This window comes from Equus quagga, chromosome 18 (genome assembly GCF_021613505.1).
Source record: "Equus quagga isolate Etosha38 chromosome 18, UCLA_HA_Equagga_1.0, whole genome shotgun sequence".
NCBI lineage: Eukaryota > Metazoa > Chordata > Mammalia > Perissodactyla > Equidae > Equus > Equus quagga.
Window position 1 is genome coordinate 41396026 of NC_060284.1, and position 25714 is coordinate 41421739.

At 51.2% G+C, this 25714-nt stretch overlaps 1 protein-coding gene across 3 annotated transcripts in view; it reads left to right on the plus strand.

The window, feature by feature from the left end:
• Nucleotides 1-6356: 6356 nt before the first annotated feature.
• Nucleotides 6357-25714, plus strand: part of SLC6A17 (solute carrier family 6 member 17) — a 57852-nt gene continuing 38494 nt past the window's right edge. For all 3 annotated transcript variants that reach the window (XR_006885973.1, XR_006885974.1, XM_046645114.1), the window contains exons 1-2: nucleotides 6357-6732; nucleotides 22885-23257. Coding sequence is in view for 1 of the 3 variants with exons in the window: in XM_046645114.1 (XP_046501070.1) it covers nucleotides 22972-23257 (286 nt within the window). In the remaining 2 variants the exon portion in view is untranslated. The remainder of the gene's footprint in view (nucleotides 6733-22884; nucleotides 23258-25714) is intronic.

The window sequence follows — 25714 nt, forward strand, 5'->3', positions numbered from 1 at the left end:
CATCGCACGGCTGTGCTGGTTACTTATTGCTGTGTAACAAATCACCCTAAAACTTAGTGACTTAAGACAACAATTTTTTTTTCTCTCTCTCATGGTGTCTGTGGGCCAGGCATTTGGGAAGGACTCAACTGCACAGTTTGTCTCTGCTCCACACAGTGTCAGCTGGGGAGGGTTGACAGGGCTGCAGGCTCCGCTTCCAAGACGGCTCACTCACATGGCCAGCAAGGTGGTGCTGGCTGTAGGTCAGGAGCTCAGCCAGGGCTGGGGGCCGGGGCCTCTTCTCCACATGGTCCTCTCCATGGGCTGCTTGGGCTTCCTCACAGAATGGCAGTTAGGTTCTAAGAGCAAGAATTCTGAGAGGGGGGCCAGCCCCGGGGCCCAGTGGTTAAGTTTGCTCACTCTGCTTCAGTGGCCCAGGGTTTTGCTGGTTTGGATCCCGGGTGCGGACATGGCACCACTCATCAAGCCATGCTGAGGCAGCGTCCCACATGACACAACCGGAAGGACCCACAACTAAGAATATACAACTATGTACTGGGGGGAGAAAAAGGAAAAAATAAAATCTTAAAAAAAAAAAGAATTCTGAGAAGGAGAATGGAAACTACTGTTTTTCTTTGGCCTGGGTCCAGAAATAGGCACCACATTCCAGCCATCTGCTGGGTAATGACGTTTCAGTCAATGACGGCTTGTATATACGACGGTGATGTTTCAGTCAGTGAGGCCTGCGTATACAACAGTGGTCCCATAAGATTAGCACCACATAGCCTGGGTGTGTAGTAGGCTATACCATCTAGGTTTGTGTAAGTGTACTCTTTTGCACAATGACAAAATCACCTAATGACACATTTCTCAGAGTGCATCCTTGTCATTAAGCGATGCATGACTGTACTTCTCTTATTCAAGCAGTCACAAAGCCCAGATTCAAAGGGAGGGGATATAGACTTCACTTCTTGAAGAGAGTATGGTCAAAGAATTTGGGGACCATTTTAAAAAACATGACATTGGAAAAACTCTAATAATTGTGACACTCAGAACAAAGGAGAGGTCATATCTTAGCATGCGTGCATTTAAGATACCCAGAAACACAAACACAACTTAGGTGAGTTGCACCTTGGGTTGTTTCCTTGTGTCCTGGGGAAAAGCCTACACCTTTCCTCCTTCATCTTTCTACTTAACGCATCTGGGGGTAGTGTTCCTTAGGTTCACGTGGAGAGAGAGAAAAATTAGGAGCCTTCCTTCACTTTCTTTTCAGAAAGGCAGGCTTGGGTGGAAAGGGGAAAGCTGGGGAGGGGAAGTAAACCGGTAAATGTGTCTCCTCTTTCAAGCACGACCGATGTTGAGAAAAGAATAGACAGGTCATTGTGTTGGCCGCTCCGTGTTTGACAGGGCTGCCCAGCCTGGAAGCTTTGACAGAGTATCTGCTATGTGTGAGTCGCTGTGCCGGGGATGTGAGGCATGGAGAGATGAATAAGAAAATGTCCCTACCCTCTAAGCGATCACACTCTACTGTGAGAGTCAAGGCATAGACGTGAAGGGGGACCCACATTATAAGGCCCTAACTGTCAAGATCGAGAGCAAGGACTTTGGCCCAGGGTGTACCTCACTGTATGACTTGGACAGATAATTTCACCACACTAAGCCTTAGTTTCCCCATTAATAAGACGGGGATACTAATAGTACTTCCCTCAGAACGTTATTCTATGGAACTTAAATTTATTTCTCTAGGCCTGGTCAAAGGCAGAATCAGTTCTCTGGATGTTGAGAGGAGAGACGGTCACTGAGGCCTGAGGGTTCAGGAAGACTTTGTACTGGAAGCCCTGCTCCCCATTTCCATCTCAGGGCCTTCACTATGCTTCACGCCCACCGCCCCGTGCGTGCTGTCAAGGACGCCCTCCACGCTTCATCCTCTTTAGCTTTGCTGCAGATTTTGACGTCGTGGCCTGCCTTTTCCTTCTCAAAATTCTTTCTTCTGTGAAATGCAGTGTCCTTTCACCTCTTGATTCTTCCTCTCTGTCTTCTTTGATGGCCCTTTTCGCTCCTCCAGCCGCTCAGAAGTAAGCACGGCCCCCAAAGCTTCTCTCCCCTTGATGGTCTTCTGCACGCTTCCTCTGCAGAGCTGTCTTCCCCTCTGCTTCACCGTCCCTGTATGTCTGTCACTCCCGAGTCTGTGTCTCTGACCCTCTTTTCTGGACTTTATACCCATATTTCTAACCTCGCTTTATCTATTCTTTCAGCAAACCTTTACGGAGAGTCCACTCTGTGTTGAAGATGGCATAGTTTTTGCCCTGGTGGAGCTCACACATCAGCCCAAGAAACCATCACTGAGCAGCCGGTCACACCATGAAGTACTTAATTACAATCACGACAAGGGCTGCAAAGGAGAAGAAATGTCCACTTGGGATGTTCTGAGAAGAATTCTTCTCCATGGTCAGGAGAGGCAGGAAGAATTAGGGTTTGAGGTGCACTCTGTGGGTGAGCGGGCAGGGAGTGAGGGAGGAGGAGGAGGGGACCTCAAGGCCTCCCAGCAGAGAGGGCACATGGAAGGCTGACTCAGGAAGGAGTGGGGGAGTGGGGAGAGCTGAGGGAAGGTTGGTGTAGGTAGATGGGGTTCAGGGAAGGTCATGGGGAGAGAGGTATGAAATGAGGCTGGAGATGAGAAGGGTCCTTGAAGGACGTGTTAACGATGTGGGCAAAACTCTGCAGGCTTAGAAAGGTGTGGTCATATCTGTACTTCTAAAAGCTCACGCTTGCTGCTGTGTGGAGAAAAGAGGGCAAGACAGGAGTTGGAGTTAGGAAGTGATTGTATTGGCAGAGTCCCCGTGAGTGATGACTACTGTTTGGATTAGGTTTGTGGCAGCAGAATGAAAGAGAAATGGCCAGATGCTAGAAGTGTTTAGGAGATAAAATCTCCAGAATTTAGTGACAGATTTCATGAAGGAGTGAGAAAGAGGGAGGTCTCAAGGATGATTATTGGGTTTCCGGTTGGGTCAGCTATTCATGGAGACAGGGAGCACTGGAGAAGGAGCAAGAAGCAAAATGTTGAATGTTTTACAGGGTAGATCTTTGAAATGTTGAATGTATTTCTTGCATATGTGTGTTGGAGGTGATTCTGAGGGAGCCCAGGGGAAAGGTGGAGGAGGAGGTTGAGTGTATGGAGCTCAGGAGGGTCTGGAATAGAGAGGCAAATGTGGGAGTCATTGGTCTAGGGGTGGTCTAGGAGCAGAGTATAGAATGAGAAAAGGATAGGGCTCTAGAAGCCCAACATTTAAAGGTTAGCAGGGAAACTGAGCAGTGGCCAGAAGGGTAGGAGGAAAGTCAGGGAGTGTGGAGTCCTGGAAAGAGAGTGCTAGAAGAAAGGAGAGGGCATCCAAGACAAGTACGACAGAGAGGTCAGGAAGATGAGGACTGGAGACGGTCCTATGGACTTAGTGACATAGAGGTCATTGGTGACCTTAGTGAGAGAGAGCCATCTTGGCAGCATGATGAGGCAGAAGTGGGTTAAGGCATGAGTAGGGAGTAAGAAAATGGAGGCAGAAAATGTAGAAGAAAATGAGAACGTGGGGATGAAAGCTTAGTGACTTTTTAAAAGGAAAATATTTGAACACGCTTAAAAGTTGCTAAGAAGGTTGACAAGGTAGGAGAGATGGAGTAACTGACAGTGGTTGAGGTTCTCAAGAAGGCGTGGGTCCAGGGGAGCCAGTGGACAGGTGGGGGCTGATTTTGGGGGCAGGAGACACTCTCCCTTGCTGTTTCAGGAGGAAGGAGGAGGAGAGGGCAGGGCAAGTGTAGGTGCAGATAGGGGCAGGTTTATTTGTCAGTGGAAAACCGAGGGAGCCTCCAATTGAATAAAGCAACCAGGGACCTATGGAGTCGGGGTGGAGGGACAGTAGGTGGGCAATTGAGGAGAGTGGAGAAGGCTGGCATGGCTTTGAGAGAGTGGGGAAGTAAGCTGACCAGCGAGTCAGAGGAAGGTTGTTGGGCAGCATGAGGAGCCCACTTGAGGTTGGTGACCATGAAGGCAGAGGGACACTCATGTGCCCCATAGTGTGTTTTTCTCTAGAGAACTTGGCATAGAGAAATCAAGTATTGAGTTCATTCAAGGTTGGGGCTTTACTGGGTACATGTGATATAAGGCAGAGAGGCAAGGACGTCTTCTGGTTATCATCTTGATATCCCATGGACACTTAATTCCCAGTATGTCCCAAATCCATAATCTCATTACCTTCTTCCTTCATGCTCCCCAAATCTGTTCCTCTTTCTGGATCTCCCCTCTTGGTTAATAACAATATGATCATCTAATAATACCACTAATAGTCATTTATTAAGCATATTATATCAGATGTGATACCAGATATTTTTATAAAGTCATCTCATCATCAACCTTATGGGGTATGTATTATTCCTTTTACAGATGTGGAAACTGAGGCTCAGAGAGGTTATGTCACTTGCTCAAGGTCTCTAGTAAATGGCAGTCAGGGGGAAAACTAGGTCTGCAAGACTGCAGAGTTCCTCCCGTTTCCCATCGCCACACCCCCTGCAAGTTCCCGTGCCCTAAAACCACCCATCTCTGACTCTTTCCTTCCTCTCATCTCTCCCACCCCGTCAGTTGTCATATCATGTTTGTTCACCTCTGTCATGCCTCCTGTATCACTTGCTACTTCCTGCCCCACCCCTCAACCCCAAGCCGTGTCGCTGGTTGGGCCTAGCAGAATGTGAGCTCATGAGGGCAGGGATCACTGTCTTGTTCTCTGCTGAATCTTCAGGACCTAGAACAGTGTCAGGCAAACACGAGCCTAACACTAAGTAGTTGCTGAGTGAAAAGATAAATGTCTATTGGGGGATAACTCTCCAGCACTGTCTCTCACTTCCACAAGTCTTGTGGACAGAGGCACTGATGGCTTTTTGTTCCAGCTATCTTTCTGAGGATGTTTGCAGAGCAGGTTTGTTGTTGTCCACTATAATAATGATAATGACTCCCTTCAAGGCAACCGTTGAGCAGGTTTCCTTGCAGCTCATCATAAAAGGTTCATGTTTCCTAAACTTCCAGTTCCTCAGCATGTGCAGTATCACCTGGCCAGCCCCATGTCCCTCCCATGGGGCTCAAGGTTAAGGGAAACTGGCCTGAATGTGAAGCTCATATCGCCTGCTGTGCTATGAGTAATAAGGTCCTTTGTCTCTGGCCCAGGAGTCTCATGTCTTCTGCCAGCATCCATGAAACCATGGCAGGTTAACTTGTTAGATGGCAAGGGTAAAATCTCAGAGGCTTCAGAGTTCATGACAATGGTCCTATGGCCTTTCAGTAGGACAACTGGGACAGCCTCCACTTCCCATCCCTCCCAAATACCTGCCTCTAATGCCAAGGTCCCCTTAGTGTCCCCTAGAGCAGAGAAAATTTATTCCTGATTCCCCTAACAGCCCTTCAGGGCCCTGGACAATGGCTCCTACCGCCTTGTCTAGCTTCACCTCCTTTCACCCCACCCCTGCTTTAGCTCAGGCAATCATCTCCCCTGCTCACCTTCTCCACTGTCTTGCATTTTGCCCTTGTCATGTTGTCACCTCCACAGGAGTCGTCCTTCCCTCCTTCTGTCTGAAGTCCTGTTCACCCTTTGAGGCCAGGATCCTGTCTCGTTTCCTCCATAAGGCCTGCCCAGAGCCCAGTCAGAATTTCCCTCTCCCTTCGCTGTCCCCCACTTTACTCATCTTGTACGCTTCTTTGGTCCTTCTGCCTTGTATTACAGCTACCTGGGTCAACCCCACTCTGCCTCTCCCAGAAGTTCCATAACCTTATCTCTTTGATGTTCTCCACCCCTGCAGCCCCTGGCTACAGTAGGAGCTCAATAGGAGAGATGTATTGAAGAGCTGCATTGCATAGGGAATGGTCTTGCACGATAGTAGGATGGAAGGACGGTGGAGTGGAAAGGGCATTCCAAGTGAGGCGAACAGAGTGAACAAAGTCGTGGAGGTGGAAGTGGCTAGGGCAGGGGGAATAACCACTTTGGGTGGGATTGAGTTCATGAAGGAGGGCCAAAAGAGATGGGCCTGAAAAGGTGAAGGAAGGGAGGACCAGGGCTTGGGAGGCCCTTGGCCAGTGGGGCCCGGTTCCTCTCTAGGGCAGAAGCCCTGGTGACGCCACTCCAGAGTCTGGGTCCCTTGCCCAAGGGCCTCAAGAGGCTGCTCCGGGGACAGCCCCTCACCCTCCCTCTGCCCACCTCCTCCGCCTGCGTCGGCCATTAGAGCCTCGATCGCGGCCCCAGAGCCTCGCACTGACGCGGGCCCGCGCGTGAGTCAAGCCTGCGTCACGGCGCCCCGCCGCCAGGGTGGCCTTTCGGAAAGCGAGGGAACAGTGCGCGCTGCGCTCCTCCCAGCTCCGTTCCGCTCCGCAGAGCCGGCGCAGCCAGAGCTCAGGGAGGGTGACACTCGGCCCCGGCACCAGCAGCCCCCACGCGCTCCCTTCGCCTCGGAAACTGGTCCCTGGGCCGCTCCCCCTAGGCCTGAGCGCGCGCGGCGGGCGGGAGACGGGCCAGGACCGGTGGCGAGGGAGGGAGTGAGGAGTGAGCAGAGTCGCGTGTGCGGGTGCGCAGCTCCGGGTCCCCTCCCAGCCCCGGCCAGGGCCCGTCGCCGCCACCCTCGGGCTCCTCGTGGGAAAGGCTGTGCGCCCGCGACCCGTCGGCGACTGCAGCTGCCCCGTCGGAGTGCAGCGGACAAGTCCGGGGGACGAACCACGCGGGACAGGTGAGTCGCCCGCCGCGCCCAGCCTGCCTTTACCGGGTCAGCCACCGCAACTTTAGCTGTTGCGGCCCCGCCCCAGCCAGGGAGGCCTAAGGACGGAGGTGCGAGGCGGCGCTGCCCGGGTATCCGCCCGGCCCTGCGCGGGCCCAGGGCTCCTCCTGCCGCTCCAGCCGCTGTTGCCTGGCGACGGAGCCCGGAGGCTGGCGCTCCTCCGGCGCATCGGGGGTGCTTAGCGCAGCGCGCATGGGTTGGGCACTGGGCTCCAGCTTCCCGGGCTCAGGAGGGCCCGAGAACTCCGGAGGTAATCGGGCAGAGCTGCAGGGACAATCGCCCGCAGAGGACCAGAGAGGAGGCCCGGCCGATTTCGCCTTCTGGAGCTGCGCGTCCAGGGCGCAGTTCCCGGGGGGAGGCTCCTGAGCGGCTGGAGACCCCAGCCCCAGCCGCTCGGCTTCAGGCCCGTGACCTTGACAGTAACATTGGCAGGAGAAGCAGAGCGCTCACGCCCAAGATGAATATTTAATTTCCCGTCCTGGGGTTGATCCTCGCTGAATTCGGAGCTAGCGGGGAGCCCATCCTCCCTGAGGGAAGCGCATCCGGGAACGGAATGGCGGAGATGGGGGACGTGCGCGGGGTGCAGGTCTGGAGGGGGCGCCGCCTCGGAAGAGAGGCCTCGGCCACTTTTATACCTGTGTGCGCCGGGCTTTCAAGCGATGCTCGCAGTGCTCTAGGAAGCCTGCTCCCCCAGGGGCGCGGCCGCCCTGGAGGGAAGCGTGCTATTTGCTTTTAAAGTCCAAGCAGCCCTGTCAGGGCTCCAAGTGTTCAGGAATCCCGAGGCCACTCTCCTTACAGGACCTTGTCGCCGTCAATGGAATGTAAAAAAGATAATAATTTGATCCCATCCCTCTTTCCTTCTTTGAGAAGTAGGGGACTCTATGGATTCGGGAATTTCGAACCAGACCTACCTTTGTGGCAACTCTGTTGTGAACACGAGGCAGGTGGAGCTGCGCTGGGGAGACAGGGGAGTGGTAGCGAAAGGAAGATTCTTTTGAGGGCAGTGCTCTTGTTACAGGAACTTCCAGGAAGTAAGAAAATCCTATAATGGTTTCAAAAAAGAATTCAACCCAAACTTGGAGCCTAACTACTAGGCTGTGCGGAAATGCTGACTGATGTCTGGAGAACAAGGTCAGCATGAGTTGAGGTTAGCAGTGGAGGCGTCTTGTGCCTGCCACTGTGCTTACATTATCCCCTGGCCCAGGGAAGCGGACCCATCACCTGGGCAGCGAGGGCTTTGAGGTCACTCCCGGTTGTCCTTGACTGTGGCCCATCCGCGGGGACCTCAGAGGCTCCAGCTCCTCCGCTGGCTTTTTCTCTAAGGGAGCAGCTGTAGCTAAGTAGGTGGTTTCAGCAAATCCCCGCAGCTCAGCCTGGAGGGTGACTCAGTGCAGGAGCCCACCAGTCAGATTGGGGTGAGTTTGTTTGGCCTGAGTCACACGCGGAGTCGTGTGTCAGCTGCTTGCCAGTTGAATGGAGCTCTTTACCGGGACTTGTGAGCAGGAATGGCCTGGGCTCCCGGTGCTTTGGGACCACTGACCGGAGGTGGGCAAGTCCTCAGAGCGAGCTAAGCGGAGCTCAGGATCCCGCGCCTCCTGGGAAGCTCCGCCCCCATGAGGAAGGTGAGCAAGGCTGGGTTGGGGGGAGTGGAGGAGAGGCTCCTCGGGAGGCTCTGTGATGGCGCTCAGAATTGGGCCCAGTGCTCTGCCACGTGCCATCGCAGGGTGACCTTGAGCAAGTCACTTCACCTCTGCAGCCTTGGTTTCCTCAGCTGTACAACAGGGATGCCTGCGCTGCCTTTTCTGGTGGCTTATTTTGAGTGCAGTGCTGGACCCGTCGCAGATGCTCATTAAATGTTAGTTCCCACCCCTTTCCTTATGGACCTTAACCAGAGGTGACTCTTAGGCTCTGTCCTTGTTCCTTGATGTGAGAGGGAGTGTGGAAACAAATCGAAGTGGCAGGGCTTCCCATGTGGTTGAGAAGGACCCATAACTCGGCTTCAAACTGACCTATTTCCAACGCTTAGGTTGAAATAGGGGAATGAGGAAGCCTGAGTAAGAACAGGGCGATGCAGGATGGGGTGGGGGCGGTGGGCAGGGCTGTGCTGGTTTGCTGGGTGCCCTCAGCTGCCTGCAACAGCTCCAGGGCGAGACTCCAGTACAGACCTTGACTTCTTGGGGTTGCTCAGGAGCGTGGCCTGCGCCCAAGTTGCAGCACCTGCTGGGTGGATTTCAGGGGGCCCTGCCCTTTGATCCAGGTTGCCATCCTCCTCCCCACCTGTCCTATCCATGATGGAGCTGAGAGCTGCAAGAGAACTGTCTGGGAGAGGCGAGGCTGGCCTTTCCTGGAGAGGAGAGAAGTGTGTCTCCCGCCTTTCCTGAAGGGTCATGGGTGCCTTGCTCCCTCCTTCTGTAATGTGTCTCAGTTTGGTGCTGAGCTGAAATGAGGGGATCCCTAGTGCAGCAAGAAAGAGGCCGTGCTGACCCAGGGAACTGGGAATGTATGTGTGCTACTGCGAATGTATATGTGTGTGCATGCACATGTGTATTCGTGTGTGCATATCTGTATGCATGTGTGCCTGTGCATGTGTGTATGCGTGTGTGTGTGTGCATGTGGTACATGCACCCTGGAATCAATGCCCTCCCCATTGGTTCGGGGAGCAAATTCCAAGGTTGGTAAAGACAGAGATGAGAGGATTCCTGAGGAGTATATTATTTCTGCCTGCGCCTCTTCCCTTCCCTCGTGCTCCTTTGCTGGCCCGGTTTGCTGCAGCAGGACAATTCGTCATTAATCCTTTGAAAGCTGCTAAGATAAGCAGTAGAATAGTTTAACGGGAAGATGGATCTGGGCTTTTTTCCTAGAGCCACGTCTGAATTATCACTTGCTGCCAGGCTGGACTGCAAGAAGTCCTCACAGCCAAACATCTGGAGCACGAGGATGGGAAAACTCTGATACTCAGGCCCTACAAAGTCCTTTCACATCAACCTGCCCTGACTGGTGTCCCAGGCTTCCAGAGGTCAGAAGGATGGTACCACGGGTTGATCTGTGTCAGTGCACTGTCCCGAACTTGGGTGGGACTGTGACCTGTGGGGAAATGCTTACTTTTCCTGCTCTTAGGGAGATGAGTGCAGTTCTGGATTCTGGCAGCTCACGCCATGCTTGGCAGACAGCGATAATATCCAGGTTTTTATTGAGGCTTCTGCACTGTGCTAAATGCTATATTCATACACCATCTGATTTAATCTTCACTACAATCCCAGGAGACAGATTGCTATCTGCACTTACAGATGTGGGACTTGAGGTTCAGAGATGCTAAATAATTTGCTCAGGTCACATAAGTAGTCAGTGGCAACCTGAGAATTTGAACTCAGGCCTGTCTGATTCCAAACTTCATGTGCTTAATCACTATGTGATGTGGATCCATAATAACTTCTTCCTTTTTTTTTTTTTTTTTGAAAAAACCTTTTTTTGAAAAAATAAGGGGGTTTTTTTTTTTTTTTCTTTTTGCAGGGTAAGATTCACCCTAAGCTAACATCTGTTACCAATCTTCCTCCTTTTTTTTTCTTCCTTCACCCTCACCAAAGCCCCAGTACATAGTTGTGTATAGTTGTAAGTTCTTCTGGTTCTTCTGTGTGAACTGCTGCTACAGCATGGCTACTGACAGACAAGTGGTGTGGTTCTGCACCCGGGAAGCAAACCTGGGCCGCCAAAGTGGAGTGTACCAAACTTTAACCACTAGGCCATCAGGGTTTGGCTCCATAACAACTTCTTGATAAATGTTTGCTGACAACCTAGGCATTTACACAAATGAGGCTGTCTAACCCTGTGGGTCCAGTTCTTTCAGCTGGTTCCCTGAGAAAGGGGGAAAGGGGCCTCCACCAATGGGAAATTGGTAGAGAATGAAGATATGTAAACTTTCAAGGCTTGGGGAATATGGAATGTGGTGCTGGGTGGGCTGGAATCCAGAAGAAGATCCCAGGCTCCATCTTGGTGCTCTACTGTTCTGTCTGTCTTTCTCTTCCTGACCTCTACCACCCCTGACCTCATATCCTTAAAGTTTGTCCAGGTCAGAGGTTGGTGCTGGGAGCAGTGAGGGAGGAGGCAGAGCAGATTGGACATTGCTGTGGGGATTTCTGCATCTGCAGAATCAAGGACAGCCAGTCACTGGTGGGAGCTCTGGGGTGTCAGGTTTCTGTGCTGGAGAGTGTGTGCCAGGGACCAGCAGCAGTTTCTGATGAGGTCCCAGACCCCGGAGCAAAGCCACTAGCACTCCCAGGTTATTCACAGCGGCTGCTGACATGGGCTGCTCCCAGGGATGCTGCTTGCTTCCTGGTCTTGTCCGTGGAGGGCCTGCTCTCTCCTCACTCTTGGGGCTCTGCCACTTATGTCCTTGGCTGTTCTGGGAAACTTGGCATCTGATTCCTCCTGCTTCCCTGTCCCTTTTCTCTATGAGAAATTGCCATCCCTGGAGGAACAGGCTCATAGTGTCCTAGCCTGCCCAGCACCTCTGAACCACCTTTGATCATGGTGGGAAAGTTCCTGTAAGTGAGGGTGCGTTAATGCTCTCCCACCCGCAGCAGACAAAGAGGTCTTCCCAGAAACCCTTGCTCCATAGGCAGCCATTTTGTCCTTTGATCATTCTACACACCCCCACCCCCATTAGTAATTTTTAAAATTAAAACATTGTTCATCTCTGGACAAATCCAGTTATTTAAAAAAAGTTAGGTATTTGCTGTGTATAGAAAATTCACATGTGAGAACATAAACGCAGATGCAAGATGGATTACTGTCCTAAATTATTCTCACGTTCACAATCAGGTATATTTTGTTAGAAAATAAGTCTGGGTCAGGCGAGTCCTGGGCAGCCTGTGGCCCCAACCTGGGAGCTGAGACTTAAAGCCCTGTTTGCCCTGTGGCCTCTTGTGGAGTGAGGGTGGGGCAAGTGTGGGGCCAGAGGAAATAATGCCCCGGCTCCCAGGCCCTGGGCTCTACTCATCAGCTGCAGTTGTCCCACTGAGCTGCCACTCTGTCTTCCAGAGCCTGCTTGCAGTTCATTTGAAGATAACGAGTTGCTCTCCCTGTAGTCCATCATTTCTAATTACTGGTTTAATTAGAATTTCTGCTGGATTCTGTGCACCACTAATTTTCCACCTATTCTTTCACCTGCAAATAGAATTCATTGGTCCACACCCCAAGTTCCTGCTGGTTGCTTCTTCTCTTTAATTATAAGACTCCTGGGCTCCTTTGGTTTTAAATTCTACTCCAGTCGGGAGTGCTATGTGATAAAGCTCCCTTTCAAGACATGTGAACAGGCACTTGGAGAAGTGGCTCTAGCAGATGCTGCCAGGTGAGTATTCAGTGAAAACATAGACCGCCCTTTCTCTGGGGCACCTAAAGGAAGGAGACTGGGTGCGCCTCTGCTGGGCAACCCAGCACGGGCTCCCCCAAATGGCCTGTTGGGTGCTGTCCACGGTCCTGGCATACCACTGAGACAACCTGCCTGCTAATAATTGGGAACACCTTTAGAACAGCTGGAAGGAATCTCCTTGACTTGTTCCCCAAATTGCATTATGACTTTGGCTTTGGGAAAGGATCTGGCTGAGTGACGAAGCTCCTGACCTCGGCGAGAGATGGTGGTAGATGAACTCGGCCCCCTGCTGACTTGCCGAATGAGACTCAGGTCTGTCAGTTTGCCATGCAGCATGGTACTTTGGAGAACTTTCCTAACCAGTGCCACAGATGGTAGCATGTGGCCCAGGAATAATGATGCCTTCATCCCTTGGAGTAGCCTGCTGTGGCCCAGGGTGGTGGGGCTTCCTCCTTTTCCCCCAGTGTACCATATCAATCTTCTCTTCTCTGTGTGTCACCACATGCAAAAGATTGGTAAGCACCAGCCTATCAGGAGGAACGTTGACTACAGAGTTTGGGAGACCACAGTTGGAGTCCCTCTCTTCCCCTTCATGACTGGGTAATCTTGTACACGATAGTGATCTTCTTTTAGCCTAGGCTTCTTCATCTGTAAAGTGAGGATTATATTTTATCCTGAGTGGTTAGGGGGATAAATAACATATGTAAGCCCAGTAGGTCCTCAGCATGTTTGCCACCTTTGCTGTGGTCTCAGTGGTCCCGTGACTTGTTCCCCACGGGAATGCTTTCCCGCCCGCCCCTCCCCAAAGCTCACTGAAGGTGATTGAGGGAAGAGGCACAGACTCTCTGGTTCTCAGGAGAGAGACAGCACGTCAGGACTGTAATTAAAGGTTTCTGCTCACTGCTCCTTCAAGTGCTCTTCACTTGGTTGGGTGGGTAACTTAGGTAATTGGACACCCTTGAGTCCCTCTGTCTCTGAGACAAGACAAAATAGTGGCTTTAAGAAAATCCAGACCAGAGGATTTGGGCAGATGCAATGAGGACCCATCCATCACCACTGTGGGCCTCCTGTGAATGAGGAAAGAAGGGAGTGAGGCTTTCACGGTGTTGCTCCTGGATTTTTTCTTTTCACATCTGATTTTTTTTTTTAATTTCTTTTTCCAAACTGGGACCATCTCATGAGTCTTCTACCTGTCTGGGACCTGATGGGCCCTGGGCTCCTCTGTTTCCCTCACTCTTTAAAACCTCACCCTCATCCACCACCTGGCCTGGCTCACTATCATCTCTTGCCTACCCTCCTGTCTCCTCACTTGTCCTACGGTGATGCCTTTTAAAAGAGTGGGTCACATCCCTCCCCTGCTTCCTGTTAGCATCCTGCAGCATCCCTGCCTCACCCCATTGCCTCATACTCTATGTTATAGATTTACTTGATATCTTTATACGTACTATAGATATAGTATATGCCTATATACACACTATTGATTGTATATTTGCCTGATTTTTAGTCGTCCCTCTGCACTAGAATATGAATCCCCCAGGCAGGGACATTGTTTGCTCTGTTCCCTGCTGGACTAGAATAGGGCCTGTGCATCGTTAGTGTACAGTAAATATTGCTGAAGGAAGTAAAGGAAAGGAAGGGGGGAGGAGGGGAGGGAGAAATAGAGAGAGGAATTTTTAAAATCCCAAATTTCAGCAGTAGCTTGACTTTGCAGGAGTCTCTGGGCTCCATTCTCCTCCCAGCCCAGGAGGGAAGTGGGAAGTCAGTTGGAGCACTGAGCCCCTGTGTCCTGCCAGCCTCCCATGTCCTTGGGCACCAGCGTGCTTGTTACACACCTGTTCCAGGGCATCGTGGGACAGTGGGTGACTGTGCTATGGTTTGAGGCCGTTTCCCCCATGTTCTCGCATGAAGGGGCTGGATTATGGCATGCCCCCAGCCTGTTATCTCATTTCATCCTCATGACAACTTCGTGAGGTCAGAGCCTTCATCTCCATCTTTTCAGGTCCAGAAGCTGAAACCAAGCAAGGTTGTGTACTTTCCCAAAGACTCACAGCTAGTAAGTGGCAGCAGGACTCAGATCCAGGTTTCCCTGGCTCTGAAACCCGGGATCTTTCTGTGATATGTTGTGGTTGTGAGGCAGCTTCTGGCATCAGAGTGCATTGGTGTGGACCAGGGCCTCCACTTTTTGACTGTGTGCATTATTTCATCAATTCCAAGATGCTTATTTTTGCGCACTGTCACATCTTAAAATCAGGACATGACATGCAGTCAACAGTGACTCAAAGCAGCTGTTGGTCAGGTGGCAGTGGTGACCTAGTTGAGTAAAATCTTTCCATTGACCCTTTCTGGTAACTTCAAGAAAGTGCCAGCATCCAAGGGTCTTAAGTTCAATGAACATAGGTAATTTATTGCTCTTAGCCTCTACCTCTTCATTGGGAACAACAGTGGTACCAACCTCATAGGATTATTGGCAGGGTTAAAGGAGATAATGGCTGCTTAGCGCAGTGGCTGTTATGGAGTCAGCCCTCAAGAAGTAGCGCCTGTACACTGTGCTTGTCCTTGGTATTATTACTGCACTCCACCCTGCCTTCAGAAGTCCCCTCAGCGCCTCCATTCTAGTACAAGAGAGAATGCACCTGTCGGGCAGTGATGGTGCTGCTCTTGCTCACACACCCACTGGGCGTGTGTGTCCCCCTCACCTAAAATGGTGAGGCTGAACCAAAAGAGCTGGTTTGCACCAGCCCTGGTCACATTTCCCAGTGCCAGTTCCTCCCCCTCGGGACCATCTGCCCCTTTTCCCAGTTCCCTTCTTCCTTGACTAAGAAAACAAAATACTGACTGCAGAGAACATGCTTGGCAAATGCAACAGGGAGCTGAGATGGGCTGCAGAAGATCCCACTGGCTCCTTTGCGTGTTGTTTGGAACGGTCTACCAGCCCGTGGAATGCTCTGTGCCAAGACTGTGCCCATCCAGTATTTATTTCTCTGAGTTGAGGATGGATCCTGTCTACAAAGTGGAGAAGGTGAGGCACAAATCGTGGCTCCTTTATAAGAGGCAGAAGGTCAGTGAACAATGGCTGGGCTTCTCATTTACCTTAGCTTTAAACTGCCACTTGGGGCGTCCTGGGCATCAGATGTTCTTGGGATCAGAGAATGGGAAAAATTTGAAGTTGGAAATTACATCAAACTCTAGAAAATTTGGGGAGTTCAAAATGCATCAATTCATTGATTCACTTCATTTATATCATATTTATTGAGCACTTGTAATAGTAAGATTCCAGGCTTTGGCCTTGCAGAAGCAAAGATGGTGTCACTGGAGAGATGGATGGGAGACCAAAATAAAATCCAGCAAATCTGTGAAATGGAGTCAGAAATTACTGTTCTGTTTATTTTTTCTCAGTAAGCTTTTCTTTCTCTTTCTCGTTCTATCCATGTGGTAACCAGATGCAATGGTAGATGAGCACTGATCCTTATTTTACAGATGAATACGGAACAGAAAGCTGCCTCCAAGTCGTGGGGTCCTCCCCACATGTGCTGCAGGGCTGCACTCGATTAGAGCCGTCCCCCCACCATCCCCGGATGGGGTGTGCAGACTTCTGCTAGGTTTCAGTGTCTCTCTGGTCAGATCTGTTAGCTTTTCACCCCTGCCTCTTTGTTTCAAAGGCGAAGGCAGTGGTTCAGATTTCAACATAGGCAGCAGGTTGTTCTTGGAGGGTGGGAAGGCAGGGACCCTGGAAACTCTGTAAGTACTGTGTTCTGTCCTATGTGTGCCAGGCACTGGCTGTGCCGGGGGCAATGGAGAGTGGACACAAAGCTGAATGCACCTTAGCTCCTGCCCTCAGGGAGCTTTGTGTTTAGAAAAGGAATCAGGCATATAAACAACTAGCAAGTCAAATGGTAACGGTGTAAAATAGTATTACCTGAGTGTTCTGAGGAGAGAGAAAAGGATATTAATTCTCACTTGAGGAATTGCAGAAGGTGTCATGGAGGTGAGAGGGCAGGCCTCCAGCTGGACCTTCAAAGACTGGAAGCTTCAGTAGGCAGAGGGTGGGGAGGGATTTCTGCTGAGAGAGTGGGGGATGGACTGAGGGAAGAAATGGAAGCTGAGGTGGGGAGATGGAGGGGGAGGGCCCAGTGGAGGGGCTGCAAATGCCACAGCAAGGGCAGTGGGCTCTCTGCAGCAGGCAGTGGGAGTGGGGCCATATGGTATTTCAAGAAGGGGCCCCTGAGCCTAGAGGAGAAGGGGGTTGGGAACCGGCTGCAGGCATCTAACAGAGAGAAGGCCTGAACTGGGAAAGAGGACAGAGCTGACACACTGACAGGACTTTGTGACATTGGGATGGAGAGTGAAGGAGGGAGAGTGTCCTGGGTGAGAAAGCCCGAGGAGAGCAGCCGCCAAGTGAAGGGCAGGGCCTGTTAGGAGCAGATTGCCCCAGGTGACTGTCAGAGGTTTCAATAAAACAATTAAACATCATTTGGAGGACAATTTGTATCTCTGATAACAGTGACTGACCTGTTTTGGGCTTGGTGGAAGCCCAGAGGCTCTGAGGTAATTAGGAGAACCGTTTGGGCCACAGCCACTTGTCACTTGCAAACTCGCTTCCTTCTCACCACCCCTTAGTCTTGGACTGGACCTCAGCTTTTTGGCTTGGGGAGCTGGGCGTTCTCCCGCTGCTCTCCTCTTCTCCAGGGTGCTTCCTGGCTTCCCGGTTATAGAGCTTTGCATTTAAGAATGTGCAGCATGCAAAAATAAAGATAAACAAGTGGGACGACATCACATTACAAAGCTTCTGCACAACAAAGGAAACCATCAACAAAATGAAAAGGCAACCTACTGAATGGGAGAAATTAATCGCCAATCATATATCTGATAAGAGGCCAATATCAAAAATATATAAAAAACTCATGCAACTCAATAGCAAAAAAACCAATCTGATTAAAAAATGGGCACAAGATCTAAATAGACATTTTTCCCAAGAAGATGTACAGATGGCCAACAGGCACATGAAAAGATGTTCAATATCACTAATTATTAAGGAAATGAAAATCAAAACCACAATGAGATGTCACTTCACACCTGTTAGAATGGCTGTTATCAGAAAGACAAGCAATAACAAGTGTTGGCAAGGATGTGGAGAAAGTGGAACCCCAGTGCACTGTTGGTGGGAACGCAAATTGGTGCAGCCACTATGGAAAACAGTATGGAGCTTCCTCAAAAAATTAGAAATAGACCATATGATCCAGAAATTGTGTATGTATCCAAAGAAAATTAAAACACTAATTTGAAAAGATACATGCACTCCTCCCCACCGTGATCATTGCAGCATTATTTACAGTAGCCAAGATATGAAAACAACCTGTGTCCACTGATGGATGAATGGATAAAGAAGATGTGGTATATACAATGGAATACTACCCAGCCATAAAAAGATGAAATCTTGCCATTTGCAACAACATGGATGGACCTCAAGAGCATTATGCTAAGTGAAGCAAGTCAGGCAGAGAAAGACAGATACCATATGATCTCTCTTGTATGTGGAATCTGAAAAAAAAAAAACAAGCTCATTGATACAGAGAACAGATTAGTGGTTGTAAGAGGTGGGGAGGTGGAGGATGGGAGAAGTGGGTGAACTGTTTTGTTTTTTAGTTTAAATAAATTGAATAAAAATTAAAAAGAAAAAGGAATGTGCAGCACTCTTTCCAGAGCCACGAGACCCAAGGGTAGCAAAGCTAGGCGCACCCGGAGGGGCTCCGGGAAGTGGGGCACTGTGGGGTCTGTAGTCGCCTTGGCTACCTGCTTCCAGAAGAAGGCAGCTTCTCCACTTAGCTCCTCTGGGGGTCTCGCTAGGGAAAGGAGTGATTCCTTTGAGTTCGTCCCTTGAATTACCTGGTATAACCTTCCTGAGCAAGAGATGCCCGACCCCAGGAGGTGGGTGCTCAGAGGGCTGACTTCAGTGTTCCAGAAGGCTCCCCCGCTCTCTGGTTGCTGTGGGGTGGAGGGATTCTGGGGTGGCCCTGGTGGCAGGTGAGCAGCCATCCGCCACCCCCTCGAGGTAACTGCTGAGTGCTGTGCTGGGGAAGTTGTGGGGCATCAGGCCTCTGGCAGGAGATATTTTTACCTGTCTGTCTCCTCATTGCACTATTTTTTTCTCTTTTTAAGAAGATTCACAGTTCACTCGTTCAGTCCTCACCTCTCACATGTGCTATTCTGAACTGAAGCTGCACCCGTTGCTAAGTGACAGATCTGGCACTGAGGGCTTTCTCGGCGCTCAAGCCCCTTGCACTGTGCCTTAAGTAATTAAGGCATTCCTTTCGGAGGTACTGTGGAGCTGGATCATCTGAGGCGCTGCTCGTGAAAACAGCTTTACAACCCACCGCAGCTACTACAGGGGGATAATTCGGGTACAGCTGGGCTGGCTGTCAAAGCATCCCCACGGCACCCCAGCGAGCTCTCAACTGACGGAGGGTGGCATGACAGCCAGGCTGCAGAACCTGTGGCGTCTAGTGCCTGCGGCACATCGTGCCTTGCTCACACTCACGTGCAGGAGGGGCACTCCCTGGATGTATGCAGAGCTGAAGGAGGCCTCACAAATTCTCCAGACCAACCCATTTTACACACAGGGAAACTGAGCCCCAGAGACGTCAGGGCAGTGTGCCAGTTTGCGTGGGTGGTTGGTGGCTGGTCAGGACTAGCATTTGGCCAGCCTCCAGGTGCCTGGATCGTGGCTGGCTCCACAGCTGCATTGGCAGGGCAGAGAGGACTCAGCCCCTCATGGGTCCTTCTCTGATCCTGGTGCTTGACCCGGGCAGTGCTTTGGGGTCGTTGGCTGAGTACATGTTGGATTCTCATGCCCGGGTCTGAAAGCTGACCTTTCACCAGCCCGGTGACTCCAGGCTTCAGGGAGCTGGGGGCTGTGGGGAGGGAGGGCTGTTCCAAGATGCTGCTGCCATCTCCCCTTTTAAAAAGTGAAGGGAGCACAGGAGTGAGGAGACCTGAAGGCTGACAGCCTGTGACGTGAGCCATGCACTGTCTGGTCCGGGGCTGCAGCTCAATTCCCAGGCTGGGCGTGAATCAAATGAGACCACACGAATGGTGACACTTGTGAGCACTTGCTGGAAGCTGGTACTCGTGTGAGACCTGTGCAACCTGTCCTCCCCACAACATTGCGAGGTGGGCACTGCTGCCATTCCCTTACGACAGCTGAGGGTTTGATCCCAGGCACCCCTGCTTCTGAGCAGAATCACCCCCCATATTGTATCTTAGACTGTGTAAAAGATGTTTCTAAATGGTTTCAAACTATTACAATTACAGGCTATAGTTTGATTAATAATAGCGCTACACTTTAAGATGAGGCTGTGTTTTTGTTAGTAATAATGTTGCTGATCTTTGGGCTCAGACCTGGCACTGCATCCACAGCCTTTACCTGCCTTGCATTGACACCAGGGGGAGGTGAGCAGGGCTGGCCTTCGTGGGGTGCTGCCCCAGCGGCCTCAGGGGGTGCCAATTCTTGCTAGCAAAAATGGACTTTTCTGAGATGGGCTTGTTGCAAAATGCTTCCCTCTACCCCCACCCCACTCCTGCCACAAACTCACTATGGCTTTTCCTGAGAGAAACAAGGCACTTATATGGCCAAATATAAATAGAGGGACTTACCTATGTTTAGGGGAACGGTGCTTCTGTGCCTTTCCTGAGTGCCTCTGCTCAGACGTCGCCTCCTCAGGCATGCCTTTCTAGACCATGAAATAGCAGCCCTGCAGCTTGCAACCCGCCCCCTGCCCCCCGTGTTATTTCTCTTTGTGGCCTGCATCACCCTGGCCATTGTATATGTTTCTTTAGCATCTGGCTCTTCCACAAGAAAGATAAACTCCACAAGAGGAAAAACTCTGCTGATTTTGTTTGCTGCTGTATCCCTCGCACCTAGCACAGAGCCTGGTACAGAGAAGGGACTCGGTAAATGTACGTCAAATGAGTGAGTGAATGAATGAGTGAATGAATGAATGAATGAAGGGAGCTCTCAAACCCAGGTCTGTCTGACCTCGAAGCCCCTGCCCTCCACCACCACAGCCAACTGTCTTCTTCCTGTGTCCCACCCCCCTGCTGAGTCCAACCTAGTGGTTTTGGGCAATCCACTTCCTCTCTCTGGGCCTCAGTTTCCTCCCATATAAAATGAGAATGTTGCTAGAGTCCCTCAAGCTTTAATATGCTGTCAGACTCTCTTGTTACCTGAGCCTATTCATTGGGCACAGAGGGTCCCAGTCATGATTGCAACCCAACCCAGTGCCTCAAGCTTGCAAGTTTGCACCAGCACTTTGCATCCTGCAAACCTGATGGTCCAGGAGGCCCCTAGGCCCCCATCTGCGAGTGAAGGGTGCTCACGCACATCAGTGATGTCTTAGGAAGGAAGCCGCTCAGATTGAGCTGATGCTTGTGGTTTCCGTGATGCTGCTGTGGGTATCCTCTGGCTTTACCAGAATGTGCTCATTGTCCTTGAGTCCTTCTAGTTTAAAATGATGCTGTCCCCTCCCCGCCTCTTTCCCCCCCCCCCAGCCCTTTCTCATGTTGGTGACCCTAGCTGCTATCACGAGGCTATTTCTGGGGAAGCATATTCTCCAATTGGTCAGCGTCAAGAGAAATTCTGCATTCTTGCAGACTCCCCTCTGCTTTTCTCCGGTGGTGGCGTGATGAGCAGTAAATCATCCCTAATACATTGCAGATTGTTCTGATCAGATCCCGCTGCAGGAAGAGTACCTGGGCAGAGTCTCTGAGCTGGGGCGTCCTGGTGATTGCCATCTGCCGAGGGACCCCAAGTCTTCTCCCCAGCTCTAGTTTTTAATAAAAGCTCTTGATGGAAGCTGTAGGGGATGTGGGGTAGCTACACAAGCAGCCACTGCATCTAGCTTAGGTTTTCTCCATTTGAGTGCCCTGGGGTCAGGGACCTGCTGAGTGGGGTTGGGTGGGGTGGTGGGGAGGGGGCTCATCCTGGCAGCCCAGATAAGAACACAGGCCTCCCCATTCCACACCTCCTACGCACCACTTGCTTGTGTAGCTTGGGCAGACTAGCAGCCCTGGGGAGGCTGAGGGCTGAAGGGTCCACAGACACATAATCTCACCTTGGGGCACACTCCAGGATGCAAGGGGCTGTTCAGCTGACCCACTGTGAAGTGGAGTCTTAACAGAAAACTGTGCTCCTTATGGGGAATTCTGAGGTCTTTTGGGCAGGCTGGCTCTCTCCCAGGCATACCAAAGCCCAAGACCCTGACTATTCCTGGAGTGGAAGGAGACAGTCACTAAAGACTTACTATTCCCCTTGGATGAGGAGGTCAGGGAAGTGTCACCCACTGTTGTGGTCTAAGGCCTGGGGAAGGCTGGCTAACCCCACAGACCAGCATGGACAGTTGTCCCCATCTGCCAGGCTTCCCAGCTTTGTTACGTGTGTAACAGGATCTGGCTGGCCAGGTCCCTTTGAAGGTCAGGTGTTTGCTGGAGTCAGCCAGGAAGTCTGGGTCAAGCCCAGCAGGAGGGGGAGCCATGTGCGCTTCTGCAGCGCAGTGACCTTGCCTGTGCAGTTCAGGCGACACACACCAGGAGAACAGACAGGAGCGTGGCTTCCAGAGGCAGCTCTTTCCATTAGAAAAGTAATTACAGAGCCGGGTAATTTATATCCCTAGAAAGATGCAGGGCAACTGCGGGCGGGGTGGACGTATGTTTAATTTTAAATCCTCCAACCTCCCCTTAATGAGGAGGTGCTTTGAAACAGCAGAATGTTTGGGATCCTTCAGAGGCCGCATTTCCTTGGTGCTTTTCTTGCTTTAAGGGAAAGCGTGAAAGACAGATGAGGAACGGCAGAAGCGGTGTTGGGGCGGGGGGTTGCCTCCCCCGCCCGTGCTGTGCAGACATTATCTGCTGTAAAACTGTCACTGAAGGATGGAGAACGGCTCTTGGCTGCCGTGGCCTCAGATAATGTCAGTGCTGAGCAATGACCCAGGATTTGTTGGCAGCCAGCGAACACCTCCAGGGCTCTGGTGCCAGCCTGGCCAGTGCTCCTGCCTGGGGAATGAAGAGCCCGCAGGGGTGGTGTCCATGGGCTTCACGGTGAGAGCTCTAGCCCTTTTTTTTTTTTTTTTTTTTTTGCAAACGGTAATGTCCCCTTGAATCACTCGGGTATCCTGTAAAAATACAGAGAAAGATTCAGCAAGTCTGGAGTGGGCCTGAGATTCTGTATTTCTCACAAGCTCCAGTGATGCCACCAGCCCATGAACCGCATTTTGAGTGGAAAGACCCTAGAGAAGGCAGACACTGGCTTCCCTGGGTCTCACCAGGTGGTTTTGGCTAAAAAGAACGTGAGAAGGCTAGGACTCGGCCGCAACCTGCGCTACCCTGGGAGGGAAAGGCTGTGGGACCTCCAGACCGTCTTGAACACTCTAGGACCTGCAATTATGGAAGGGAGCAGTGTCATCATGGACAACCCCTGTCTAGGTTTGGTGTCTGGTGTTGCCTTTTCTGCCCCATCGGGTTTACCTTCCTGATGAGGCTCAGGTAAGGCCTGTGGGAAAACTGAGTCTGCAGACCTTGAGCTCCCCAGCGGGCACCCCCTGACGGGGAGGGAGGCAAGCTCAATATTCCAGCCGCCGACCAGCCTCTGAGTGTGTGACGGGGAGTTGGTTTGGGTTGTGTCCACTTGGGCTTCTCACCTCTCTGGTGTGGCGAGATAATCCTCTCCTGCTCACCTGGTTTCACAGGTCCCTGGCTGAGAAGGAGCTGACAATAGCCCAGTCCCACCTTGTCTGTGTGCTGGGGAGCCAGGCTGTGCGGCCCAGGTGGCACCAATGCCGAAGAACAGCAAGGTGACCCAGCGTGAGCACAGCAGTGAGCATGTCACGGAGTCGGTGGCCGACCTGCTGGCCCTCGAGGAGCCCGTGGACTACAAGCAGAGCGTCCTGAATGTGGCCGGCGAGGCAGGCGGCAAGCAGAAGGCGGTGGAGGAGGAGCTGGATACGGAGGACCGGCCAGCCTGGAACAGCAAGCTGCAGTACATCCTGGCCCAGATCGGCTTCTCTGTGGGCCTCGGCAACATCTGGAGGTTCCCCTACCTGTGCCAGAAAAATGGAGGAGGTAAGAGACAGCCCTGCTCGCCCCGGGGCGCCCTGCACGTGGGCTGGGCTGAGGGGCAAAAAGGATACCCCTCTGCGCAGCAGAACTGGAACCTCTGTAGGCTGGAGCTCAGGACTCCAGAGTGAGCCTCTTTAGAACAGCTAAGTGCTAGCAGCTCTCAGAGATTTTGGCCGTGGTTATAAGAACATGGGCTCTGGGCCTGAACGGCCTGGGTTCTAGTCCCAGCTTTGCAGTCAGCAACCTGTCCAAGCTGCTTAGTTTCTCTGTGCCTCTCTGTTCCTCATCTGTCAAATGGGAATGATAGTAGTTCTTGCCTTCCAGGACAGTGAGAGGATTAAAAGAGCTTTACATGTAGAACGCTTAACACTGTCTCTGACCCAGAGTATAGAGCAACTGTTGGCCATTATTATTAAATGCCTACTGGGTGCCAGGCACTGTTGTCAGCACTTACTGGATATTAGGCTGAAATACGTGAAGGCGCTGATATCTGAGCATCTTGAAACAGCCAAAGCACCAATTTCATACGGTTCAACCACTGAGTCCCTGCAGTAACCCTATGTGAGGAAGGAGTTATTATCATCTCATTTTAGAGACTGCAAAACTGAGGCACAGAGAGGTTAGATAACTTGCTCAAAGTCACCCAGCTGATGATTAAGTCAGGATTCAAACATGGGCAGCCTGGATCCAGGGCCTGAGCACTTCCTCGCCACACCTGCTGCCTCCCTCACGCTATCCCCTGAGTTTGAGTCTCCCTGGGGGCTCTTGCCCTGCTATCAGACCCCTATCTCCTCATCATTTCCAGCCCCCAGGATGGGGAAATGCCCCCAGGCCTTACCCCCTCAAGCCCCTCCAAAGCAGGCTGGAATGTTCTGAAGGCAACTTGCTTTGAAACGGGCGGGGGGCAGGGGCTGGGGGGAAAACTGACTGAAAATGAAGAAAAACTCAAGGGGCTGAAAACAAGGACGTCTGCAAGCTCGGAGCTCTGGTCCTGGGAAGGTGTCTTAACTCAGCGGAGAGTCTTTGTGCCCCTGAGTCTCCGTGCCTGGGGTTGCCACGCTCCAGCCTGATGGGCGGCCACAGCTCTGCAGGCATTTTAACCTGGCTCCTTCCCTCCCTGCTCTGGGGACTCTCTCCACGTAGCCTTTCCCAGAGATGCAGCCCATTCAGGGATGCCCCCTCCTCTCCAGGACACACTCCCCGGTCCAGAAGGCTGAGTCTGGCTGGAATTTCTGCTGGAGGCAGGAAGTGAGAAAGCCCGACTGAGCCTGTGTGCTGAGTCAGGCCAGAGCTTTCCTCTTTCCTCCACAGCACAGTCTATTCCCTACATGCTCTCCTTGCTTTGAAAGATTTTCTCCCCCAGATAAATAGCTGCCTATCAGAGCTTTCAGTCTGTATGGCATGGCCAGGTCGCTGAGTTATGTAAGACCAGCCCAAAGCAAAGATACGAATGTGTGTGGTTTCCTTACGTGCTGTGAGATGTTGAGAAGAGCTCAGAGCACCAAAATGACTTTGGAGGACACGTCACATTTGGGGACTCTAGCTGGAAACCTCCAGCCTTGTCCTTTGTGGCTTCAATGCCAATCACAGGGTCCCTCTCCCCACCTTACACCCACCCCAAGAGTAGTGTTCTTCCAAAATCTGCCAGTTCACAGTGTCACCAGACAATCGCCATGTCACCAGGCATCACAAACAACCCCCAGAAGAAAAGTGTTGTCCTCTCTCAGGATCCTCAGCTCTCCATTCGATGTTCCTGGCTTCATTTTTCCATCCTCTCTGACTCCTGGAATCCCTTTTTATCTCTACCTTTAACTCTCCTATACGTTACGAGTTTTATAGTAAGTCATCGTAAACGTCTTTTGGAAGGAGGCAAATTATCACAGGAAGAAGACAGCTATTTGGTCTGAGAGCTATGAGAGTCGAAGCTCTGTGTTTTTGAGCCGTGGGTGTTCCAGTCAAAACTTTGCTTAATTCTGGATGAAAACTCTGGAACTCTGCTTAGCTGCACCAGATGCTGACAGTTTCTTTATTCTGCATCCTCCTAGCTTGTTGGGTTTTTTTCCTGTTTATTTTTGTGAGAAAGAGGCAAATGTTCAGCAAATGCTTACTATGAGTAAGTAACTCATTTAATTCTCACAACAGCCCTACACAATAGGTACAGAATTGAAGCATATGAAATGGCCGGGTTTTTTTAATTGAGGTAACATTGGTTTATAACATTGTGTGGGTTTCAGGTGTATGACATTATAATTAAATTATAGCATTTGTATAGACTACAGTGTGCTCACCACCAAAAGTCTAGTTTCCATCCGTCACCATACGATTGACCCTCTTTATCCATTTCACCCTCCTCCCACCTCCTTCCCCTCTGGTAACCACCAATCTGTTGTCTGCTTCTACAAGTTTCTTTTTATCTTCTTTCTTTCATTCATTTGTTTTTATCTTCCACACATGAGTGAA